At 41.3% G+C, this 11,664-nt stretch overlaps 1 protein-coding gene across 3 annotated transcripts in view; it reads left to right on the top strand.

Annotated features, from left to right (window-relative positions):
* ECE2 (endothelin converting enzyme 2) overlaps positions 1–11,664 on the top strand; it is a 160,451-nt gene that overhangs the window by 24,076 nt on the left and 124,711 nt on the right. For all 3 annotated transcript variants that reach the window (XM_075861901.1, XM_075861902.1, XM_075861900.1), the window contains 3 exons: positions 5,943–6,158; positions 6,459–6,583; positions 6,743–6,889. In XM_075861901.1, coding sequence (XP_075718016.1) covers positions 5,943–6,158; positions 6,459–6,583; positions 6,743–6,889 — 488 coding nt within the window. The remainder of the gene's footprint in view (positions 1–5,942; positions 6,159–6,458; positions 6,584–6,742; positions 6,890–11,664) is intronic.

Genomic DNA, 11,664 nt, shown 5'->3' with positions numbered 1-11,664 from the left:
CAATGGGAGGTCGGAGGCGGAAGCGCCCGAAGATAGGGCATGTCGCTTCTTTTTCCCGCGAGGCAGTTTTACTGCTCGCGGGAAAGAGACGCCGACGCCTCCCATTGAAATCAATGGGAGGCGTTCTCGGGCCGTTTCTGCCGAGTTTTGCGACGCGGTTTCCGCGTCAAAAAACTCGGCAAAATACCCCGTGTGAACATAGCCTAAAGGGGTTTTCCCATGAGGGACATTTATGACATATCCCACCTCTAGGAACCGCACCTATCTCTAGAACGTGGCCCCCTAAACCCTGTTCTAGCTTTTTGTGCTCACACTGCCTCCTGGCCACTTCCTGATTACATGGTCGGGACTTACGGAAACAGCGTAACTCGCTGAGCTACGCTGTTTCTGTAACTCCCATAGTAGTGAATGGCAGTTACAGAAGCAGCGTAGCATGTGAGCTACTCTGTTTCCGTAACTACTATAAGGTTCTATGGAAGTTACGGCTGTTTCCGTAACACCCGACCACCTAATCAGTAAGTGGCCGGGAGGCAGCGTGAGCACAAAAAGCTAGAACGGGGTTTTGTGTAAAACACGCCCAGTTGTACATTGAGAAACTCATTAGCATAAAGCTAATATAGGTCATAACTCAGTCAAAAATGATAGTTTTTCTAAATAAAAAACACTGCTGTAATCTACATTACAGCGCCGATCACATCATGTACAATATAGGCCACTTATAATGTGGTGACAGAGCCTCTTTAAATTTAGAAAAATGCACATTTTTGCAATTTTTCACTAAATGTTGGTGTTTTTCACAATTAAATACTGAATGTATCGAGCAAATTATGCCAGTAATATAAAGTCCAATGTGTCACGAGAAAACAATCTCAGAATCGCTTGGATAGGTAAAAGCATTCCGGAGTTATTACCACATAAAGTGAAACACGTCAGATTTTAAAAATGAGGCTCTGTCAGGAAGGTCAAAAGTGGCCAAAGCGGGAAGGGGTTAAGGATCTATTTTCTGCATCAATACTCATTGTCATATTACGAATTCTATTCATCATTTTATGGAGATTTTCTACTTTATGGCAGATTTGCTTTACTCAGTTCTCTCTGCTTTAAAAGCTTTTAAGTAAACAGAAGGGCCTCTAAAGATAGGGCTTCACTTTAACCCATTAATGACCACCGATTAGCCTTTTCACGGCGGTCATTAATGGGCTTTATTCTACAGCGCTGCATTAGAATAAAGTAAACAGAGCAGGGAGCCGTGAAATCTCCCTGCTCTCAGCTGCCTGAGGCAGCTGAGGGCTGGGGGCGTCCCTGCTCTGCCGTTTGAGATCGATATTAGTATCGATCTCACCCGTTTAACACCTCAGATGCGGTGCACAATAGCGTGCACCGCATCTGAGTGGTTTTGGAGCGAGGGAGGGAGCTCCCTCTCATCTCACTGACACCCGGCGATACGATCGTCGAGTGTCTGTGTCTGCGATGGCAGCCGGGGGCCTAATAAAGGCCCCCAGGTCTGCCTGTAATGAATGCCTGCTAGGTCATGCCAGAGGCATGACCTAGCAGATGCCTGTCTGTTTTAAACGGACAGGCAGTAATACACTGCAATACAGAAGTATTGCAGTGTATTATAAATGCGATCGGATGATCGCATATGAAAGTCCCCTAGTAGGACAAGTAAAAAGAAAAAGTTGAATAAAGTTAATTAAAAAAAAGTGAAAAAATAATAATTAAAAACACACTTTTTCCCCTTACAAACTGCTTTATTATTAAAAAAAACACAATAAAGCAAAAAGGTTACGCATATTTGGTATCGCAGCGTCCGCAACAACCCCGACTATAAAGCTGTTACATTATTTAACTCGCACGGTGAACGCTGTAAAAAATAAAATAAAAAACAATGGAAAAATTGCTGTTTTCTCTTAATCCTGACTAAAAAGTGATCAAAAAGTCACATCTACTCTCAAATGGTACCAATAAAAACTACGAGTCGTCCCACAAAAAACAAGCCCTCATACAACTGCATCGGCGGAACAATAAAATAGTTAGAGCTCTTCGAATGTGACGATGGAAAAACTTAAAAAATGGCTTGGTCATTAGGGCCTAGAATGCAAGCAGGGGGAAGGGGTTAAATGCATTACATTTCACCCATAATACACCTATCAATTCCATCTCTCTTGGTGAAAAACGTTGAGAAACAACTGCAAGCTGTTGATTTTGCTTGTGGCTCACTGCCCAGAGTTTGTTCTGTTCTACAGTAATGCAGCGACCAGGATGCACACTATGCCAGGTTTGCACTTATATGTGAAAGGTGTGTTTCCTGCATGCCTGTATGTAAAAATGCTAACAGAAACCCTGGTGATACAGCCATTATTTACCCCTTAATGACTGCCGATAAGCCTTTTCACGGCGGTCATTAATGGGCTTTATTCTACAGCGCCGCCATTCCACGGCGCTGCATTAGAATAATGTAAACAGAGCAGGGAGCTGTCAAATCTCCCTGCTCTCAGCTACCAGAGGCAGCTGAGGGCTGGGAGCGTCCCTGCTCTGCCGGGTGAGATCGATATAAGTATCGATCTCACCCGTTTAACCCCTCAGATTGCGGTGCACAATAGCGTGCACCGCATCTGAGTGGTTTTGGAGAGAGGGAGGAAGCTCCCTCTCATCCCACCGATACCCGGCAATAAGATCTGTGTCTGTGTCTTCTATGGCAGCCGGGGGCCTAATAAAGGCCCCCAGGTCTGCCTGTAGCGAATGCCTGCTAGATCATGCCGGAGGCAGATGCCTGTCCGTTTTAAACGGACAGGCAGTAATACACTGCAATACAAAAGTATTGCAGTGTATTATAATAGCGATCGGAGGATCGCATAGTGAAGTCCCCTAGTGGGACTAGTATAAAAGTTAAAAAAAGTTGAATAAAGTTAATTAAAAAAAGTAAAAAAAAAAATGAAAAACCCACTTTTTCCCATTACAAAATGCTTTACTATTAAAAAAAAAAACACAATAAAGAAAAAAAGGTGCACATATTTGGTATCGCCACGTCCGTAAAGACCCCGACTATAAATCGATTTCATTATTTAACCCGCACTGTGAACGCCGTAAAAAATGAAATAAAAAAACTCTGGAAGAATTGCTGTTTTCTGTTAATCCTGACTTTAAAAAAATGTGATAAAAAGTGATCAAAAAGTCGCATCTACTCTCAAATGGTACCAATAACAACTAAAAGTCGTCCAAGATCAAGACCTTATACAGCTATGTCGACGCAAAAATAAAAGAGTTATAGCTCTTCGAATGTGACAATGGAAAAATGTAAAAAATGGCTTGGCCATTAGGATTGCAAGCAGGGGGAAGGGGTTAAATATCTTGTTCTGCAATTCACAATCCAATTTGTGCAGTTGCATTGCCCTTCAGTGTTCATTACTACCACTCGTTCGCAAGCTATAGTTCTAATCACAAATAATCACATGAGCATATAAATCATAAATAAGCCTTATATTTATCTTGGGACATTTTTTTGCCTTAAAGGCTATGAACACCTTTGTGTTTTTCAGCACTTTTCAAATTGTCTTAAAAAGTGTTTTACTTTTTATGATACAGCTTCTATGTATTCTGTATACACAGAAGATGTATCGTTGTCTGGAACTGACGGAATTGGCTGAGAGAGAATGATACATTTTTTTTTAGATAAAAGTCAATTAAAAAAGTGCTGAAGAACACAAAAAACATTACGCCTCGAATTACGCCTGAAAAAACGCTGCAAATACACTTACAAACATCTGCCCATTGCCTGCAATGGGTTTTACGATGTTCTGTTCCCACGAGCCTTTATTTTACGCGTCGCTGGCAAAATACGGCGCGTAAAATGACGGCTCGTCAAAAGAAGTGCAGGACACTTCTTGGGACGTTTTTGGAGCCGTTTTTCATTGACACTATTGAAAACAGATCCAAAAACGGCCGTATTTTGACCGCGACGCGTAAAATGAAGGCTCGTGGGAACAGAACACCGTAAAACCCATTGAAAGCAATGGGCAGATGTTTGTAGGTGTATTAGGGGCATTTTTTCAGGCGTAATTCGAGGCGTAAAACGCCCGAATTACGTCTGAAAATAGTCCGTGTGAACATACCCTTATGGTACGAGCATGTATAGCTGCCAGTGGAACTGGGTCTTTGGTGTTTATTGATGATGTGACTACAAATAGAATTAACCGGATGAATTCTTAAGTGTATAGAGCAAAACTTTCTGCTCTGATTAAGTCCAATGCTACAAAACTGATAGGATGGCGCTTTATAGTACAGATGGATAATGACTGAAAACATACCGCAAAAGCAACCCAAGAGCTTCTTGAGGCAAAGAAATGAAACGTTCTTCAATGGCCGAGTCAGTCACCTGACTTCATTACGATTAAACGTGATTTTTACTTACTGAAGACAAAACTGCAATAAGACCAGGCAGACTCCAGGCAGTCTTGACTTTAAAGAATTTGCATCCTAGTATTACCTACTTGCCACCGCAGCCATTTTCCTTTGTTTTCATTTTTGTTTTTTCCTCCCCGCCTACCAATATCCATAAGTTTTTTTTACTTATACATCAACATAGCCATATAAGAGCTTGTTTTTTGCGGAACAACTTGTACTTTTTAACAGTACCAAAAAATTATTTGTGGGGAGGAATAAAAAAAAAATTAGATTATTACATTTTTGGGGGGTTTTGTTTTTACAGCCCTCACCATGTGATGAAAACGTGTCACCATATTCTGAGAGCCATACATTTTTTATTTGTCCGGAGCGGTATGAGGGCTTGTTTTTTGCGAGGCGAGCTGTAGCTTTTATTTATACCATTTTACATACGCCTTTTGATCACTTTTTACTCTAATTTTTATGGGAGCTAAGGTGACCAATTCTGTTTTTTTGTTGTTTTTTTTCCCCATGGCATTCACACTTCAGGTTAAAGAATATTATTTTAAAATAGTTTTGGGTTTTACGGATGTGGCAATAATTTTTTGTTTTTGCATTACTTTAGGGGAAAAATTGTAAAAGTTATTTTTTTTTTACTTTTAATATTTTTTTTGTAAATTTGTGAAAACTTTATTTTACTATTTAAATGTATTTTTTTTTGGTCCCCAATATATTATCATTTTTACTGGCTCCTATTAAGCCCTGTCTGTGGCATCGCAGGGTATGGGGGGGGGGGGGTTGAGTGACAGAGGGCCCCCCACTTTGCACACAGCATTTATGCGGTTAGCAGCCAGGATCATAATTTTCTCGGATCCCGGCCATTAGAGATGGGTGTCAGCTGTAATACAGCCTATTCCATATACCCCCTACAGTCTATGATGTACACTTACGTCAAATTTCGATAAGGGGTTAAAATATTTCTTATAATTATGTTAGTTTGGCCAATTACTTTTGAGCCTGTGAATTCCTAAACTGTTAATTCAATATTTTTGTTAACTACTTGAATTAAAGCAGTAAGTCTACGCTTCAATTATATGTTTATTGCTTTGCTTCAACTCCATCGTGGTGGTGTGCAGAGGCGAAATGATGAAAATTATGTAACTGTCCAAATATCTATAGATCCAACTGTACATTGCCACTATTTGGCCTGGTTCACACTGTTACTAAAACTAGAGAGGATGTAAAAAAAAGGGTGAAATAGTAAATGTTCCTTTATATTTGTCCTCCCCTTTGGATGCACTCTTGGTTTTACCAAGTGGGGGGGGGGGGGGGGGTGTTAGCTTTAAACTAGGGCTTTATGACAACTGGCTAGCCACATATGTATGGGGCTGTAATGCATGGCATCAGGTGTAGCCTTTTTTACCATTATCTATTGTGGCAGAGATCTATAGGTGTAATTATGTTTAGACTCCCACTGTATTACCACCTACATCCAATAACAGGGATTTTAAGTTTCGTTTTAATTAATATTAGGTTCTGTTGTACTGTCTAATCTCCAGACAAGTCCCGATCGCTGTGTCTCTCAGAGGCCTGCGTTTCTGTAGCTGGACGCATACTTGATTCCCTGGACAGAGATGTGGACCCATGTCAAGACTTCTATCAGTACTCCTGTGGGGGTTGGATGAAGAGAAACCCGCTGCCTGATGGACGGTCAAGATGGAACACATTTAACAGTATATGGGATCAGAATCAGGCTGTGCTGAAACATATACTTGGTGAGATTACCCCCAAAAAAAGTTATGTATGTAGCGTGAACTCTGGAAACTGTCTACAACATAGAAAAACGATGTTCAAAATGTTCTTAAAAAAAGAAAAATAGGAATTGCTAACAACAAGATGGTTTTTATATGAGTAGAAAAACGGGGAAGTTGTCGAGGTTGAGCAGGGTGGAAGACAGCATATGAAGATGTTCTGTATCTTGGAGGGAAGGAATGGGACCTCAATCTACCTTGTTCGGAGTGTGCTGATAACAGACATTGCCTAATGCTTAATGACTATATTTCCTCCTAATCCAGAGAATGCTACATTTAACTCTAGCAGTGAGGCGGAGATGAAGACACAGCGGTTTTATCTCTCCTGTCTGAAGGAGCAGAAAATTGAGGAGCTGAAAGAAAAACCCCTCACTGACCTCATAAAGAAGGTGACACCCTAGCTATCACACATATACTTATGTTATGTTGTGAATCTGCATCATTTAGCATTGAATCTTTTCTCTATTATTATCATCAACCACTTATCCTTCACCCAAAACACCAATTGTTCTCTGTCCAGAGTTTGATTACGTCTTTTGTACATTAAGGTTGGTGGATGGAACGTCTCAGGAAACTGGCGAGGTGATAATTTTATGGCTGTTTTGAAGACTGTCTCGGGGACGTACAGGGCGACCCCATTCTTCAGTGTTTTTGTAAGCGCAGACTCCAAGAGCTCAAACAGCAACATAATTCAGGTAAACACAAAAGAGAAGCATGTAGAACTTCAAAATTTCATAATCCTCATGGAAAGCCAGTGATTCTGATCAGTCTGGTACTTGCAATTATTGCTGCATAAATGTTTAATTGCAGTGTTGAACCTCACAAAGGCAAATTAATATGATAGTGGACAAGGCAACATAAACTATGCAAAAAAAGCACAGTAATATGCGCACAAAACGTTCCGAATAAATCCAGAAATTCATACAAACTACATAAACGTACATCTTTAAAGGACGGAGACAACTTTTTTATTTTTCCGTCAATAGGGTGGTGTGAGGGCTTACATTTTTTGCGGTTGTTGTTTCTATTGGCACCATTTAAAGTTCCATATAATGTACTGGGAAACGAAAAAAATATTTTCTTGCGGGCTGAAATTTGAAAAAAACTGATTCCTTCATTGTTTTTTGAGTAGTTTTTTATGGCTTTCAACGAGCGGTAAGGGTATGTGCACACGATAACTGCAATTACGTCTGAAGTTACAGAGCTGTTTTCAGGAGAAAACAGCTCCTGAATTTCAGACGTAATTGCATGTACTCGCGTTTTGCGGGGCATCTTTTACGGACGTAATTTGGAGCTGTTCTTCATTGGAGTCAATGAAAAACGGCTCCAATTACGTCCCAAGAAGTGTCCTGCACTTCTTTTGACAAGGCTGTATTTTTACGCGCCGTCTTTTGACAGTGACGCGTAAAATGACAGGTTGTCAGCACAGAACATCGTAAAGCCCATTGAAAGTAATGGGCAGATGTTTGCCGATGTATTGGAGCCGTTTTTTCAGACGTAATTCGAGGCGTAAAACGCCTCCATTACGTCTGAAAATAGGTCGTGTGAACCCAGCCTAAAAACAACAGCTTAACTTTCTTCTGCGGCTCAATGCAATTACGGTGATAGCAAATTTTTCTAGTTTTTTTTAGATTTTACTACTTTTACAAAAAAAAACTATTTGTATAAAAAAAAAATTGTTTTCCTTCACCACATTCTTAGGGCCATAACTTTTTTTTTTCGCCAATTGAGCGGTGTAAGGGCTTATGTTTTGCGGAATGAGCTGTAATATTTATTGGTACCATTTTTTGGTACATACAACTTTTTGATCACTTTTTATTACAAATTGTTTTTAGAGCTAAGGTGACCAGGAAACAGAGATTTTTTTTAATTTTTACGGTGTTAACCGTGCAAGTTAAATAATGGTATATTGTAATAGTTCAGACTTTTACGGATGCAGTGATACCAATTTTGTTTATTTTTATATTTTATTTTTTACTTTAGAGGAAAACGTGTTTTTTTTTAAACTTTTAATATATATATTTTTACTACTTATAACTTTAACTTTTTTTTTTACACATTTTTTTAGTCCCCATAGGCATTGCAGTATATTGTCATTTTAACATGCTCCTGTTAAAGGGAATGTGTTGCCAGAAAAACATGTTTGTTTTTTTTTTAATTAAACATTTAGTGTGTAGGTGATTAAACATTGTTCAAATTTTTTTTACTTTTTTCACGAGTCAGGAAATATTATAAATTAATTCTAATTTATAATATTTCCCATTGCTGGTCACTAGATGGAGCTATTCCCAAAATTGCAGCATTGCAAAATTGGGTAAAAAGCCCTCGCTCTAGTGAGCTCTCAGCATCCCCCCCCCTCCTTTATCCTGGCTAGTGGCGGGATAAACGAGGGGTTTGAACGGTCTAACCTCCTACACTGTGTGTCGCCATTTTTTGAGCTAACACACAGTGTAGTAGGTTTACGTACAGTAGTAAACGTACACAAACACGAACATACATAGAAATCTCTTACCTGCTCCTGCCGCCGCGGCTCCCTCCGGTCCGTCCGCTCCGTCTGCTGCCGCTGGTCCAAGTGCACAAGTCCGGAAGCCGCGACCGGAAGTAGTAATCTTACTGTCCGGCCGCGACTTCCGGTCCACAGGAAAATGGCGCCGGACGGCGCGCATTTCAAATTGGACTGTGTGGGAGCGGCGCATGCGCAGTTCCCACACAGACGGCGTACATGTTAGTGGATCGAACGGGCCCCGTTCGCAGTCCCTATGGGACTGTGGCTGCCGTATTCCATGTCTGTATGTGTCGTTAATCGACACATACAGAAATGGGAAAAAAAATGGCAGCCCCCATAGGGAAGAAAATGTGTAAAAATAAGAAAAAGTAAAACACAAACACACAAATAAATATAAACGTTTTTAATAAAGCACTAACATCTTTAACATATTAAAAAAAAAATTGTGATGACACTGTTCCTTTAAGCCCTGCCACAGGCAGGGCTCAAAGGAAAGGTGTCTTGAATTATTATTTTTTTATTAATTTATGTGTTTTTATTTAATAAAATATAATATTTTCTTTATTTATTTTTTCACACACAATGTTTTTTTTATCACTTTCTTACTTTATTGGGGCTGTCATGTTCTCTTTCATCGGTGTATGTGTCAATTCACGTCATATACACAGATGGAATACGGCAGCTACAGAGCATAGGACATAACGAATGGGACCCGTTTGTTATGTCCTGTGCCTCTGCTGTCTAGCTCTGTACTGGTCATGCGCAGTTCAGAGCAACCCAGCATAGAGGCTGGTTGTAGGGGGAAAGCCGGCGCCATTTTGAAGACCGGCTGCGTGTGTGTGTGTGTGTGAAGCAGAGCTGTGTGCGTGTGAAGCAGAGCGGTGTGTGTGTGCAGCAGAGTGGTGTGTGTGTGCCCAGCAAAGTGGTGTGTGTGTGTGTATGCGCGCAGCGGAGCAGTGCGTGTGTGTGCGCAGCAAATCGGTGTGTGTGTAGCAGAGCTGTGTGTGTAGGTGCGTGCAGCAGAGCGCTCTGTGTGTGCGCAGCAGAGCTGTGTGTGTGGGTGCGTGCGGCAGGGCTGTGTGTGTGTGTGTGCAGCAGAGCTGTGTGTGTGTGTGTAGCAGAGCTGTGTGTGTGGGTGCGTGCGGCAGGGCTGTGTGTGTGTGCAGCAGAGCTGTGTGTGTGTAGCAGAGCTGTGTGTGTGCAGCAGAGTGGTGTGTGTGTGTGTGTGTGTGTGTGTGCAGCAGAGCTGTGTGTGTGCAGCGGAGCTGTGTGTGTGTGTGTGTGCGTGCAGCAGAGCTGTGTCTGCGTAGTGTGTGTGCATTAGAGCTTCGTCCTATTTTTGTGCAGTGGAGTATGCACGGGCACCGCTGATCCTTCATAGCCGCTTATCAGCTGTTTTGGAGAATCAGCGGCGAGCATCACTTTATTTTTTTGTTTTGCAGGTTCCGCTGGACCTATTGGACTACATCGTGGATTCGGTGGACTACTGCGATGATCGACCTTTTATGGGGTTTTTATTAAAATGGTTAACGAGGGTTTTGTAGGGGGGATTTTACTGCAATAAAAATATTTTCTTATGTCTCTGTGTTTGTTTAATACTTTATTAGCGCCTTATTAATGGCAGTTGTCTGTTTGATGACTTCCATTACTAAAGCGGAGCTTAGTGTGAGCGAGTAAAAAGGCTAGCAGTAACCCCCCCATTATTACCCCGGTACCTACCGCCACCAGGGGTACTGGGAAGAGCCGGGTACGATCCAGTACCCGACCATCTGCCGTGATGGTTAGGTACTGGGGCGGCCGCAGGCTAGTATTATTAGGCTGGGAAGGGAAAAAAACAGGGATCCTTCCCACTCTTGTAATGCTAGGCTGCTGTTGCTGTGTTGTATCTGGCAGGTTATGAAAATGGGGGGGGGGACCACATTAATTAATTCAAAAATGACGTGGGGTCCCCCCCATTTTTTATAACCAGCTAGATAAGACAAAGCAGCAGCCTTGCATTACCAGGTGGGGTAGGGCCACTACTTTTTGCCTTTCCCAACCTAATAATACCAGCCTCTAGCTGCCCCGGTGCCCGACTACACATGGTCGGGTACTAGATCGTACCCGGCTCTTACCGAAACCCCTTGAGGCGGTGGGTATCGGGGTAATAATGGGGGTTAGTATTAGCCTTTTTACTGGCTAACACTAAGCCCCGCTCATTGTAATGGACGTCATCAAACAGACAACTGCCATTATCCAGACGCTAATAAAGTATTAAAAAAACATCGACAATAGAAAATATTTTTATTAAAATACAAACTCCCCCACACAATCCTCGCTAACCATTTTATTTAAACAAAAAACATAGATCATCGCAGTAGTCCACCGAATCTATGACGTAGTCCAATAGGTCCAGAGGAACCTACAAAAAAAATAAAGTTAGGCCTCAAGCACACTTCAGAGAAATGCTTCAGTGTGTTGTCCGTGGGGCAATGCACAATTCCTTTTTTTTTTATTTTTTGCAGCGTTTTTTGTGTGCGTTTTTTTCATGTTTTTGGGCGAATAGTTAGGACTCCCTATGACTCTAGGAACATTTGGCGCATTTTATGCACCAAAGAATTGATCCAACGCTTTTTTACACCACGCGTTTATTAAAAATGCTTGCATTAAAAACTAACGGCTCGCTTTCCCATTGATGAAAATGGGAAGCTTAATCAAGCATTTGATGAATTTTGTGTGCGCTTTTTGCACATTTTTTGGTGCACAATTAGGACTCCCATTGACTATGGGAACATTTGGCGTGTTTTACGTTCAAAAGAATTGACTCGACACCTCTTTATTTACACAACGCGTTTTTTTAAAATGCGTGCGTAAAAAAGCGCGTTGTATGTAATAAGAGTGCGCTTTACCATCCATGTAAGCGTAATCAAGCCTTTTTTGATGCAGTTTTCAGCACGTAAAATGCGCCAAAAAACGGCATTTAAT

Source organism: Rhinoderma darwinii, chromosome 4, assembly GCF_050947455.1.
Source record: "Rhinoderma darwinii isolate aRhiDar2 chromosome 4, aRhiDar2.hap1, whole genome shotgun sequence".
NCBI classification, from domain to species: domain Eukaryota; kingdom Metazoa; phylum Chordata; class Amphibia; order Anura; family Rhinodermatidae; genus Rhinoderma; species Rhinoderma darwinii.
This window is presented reverse-complemented; position numbering and strand designations above follow the sequence as displayed.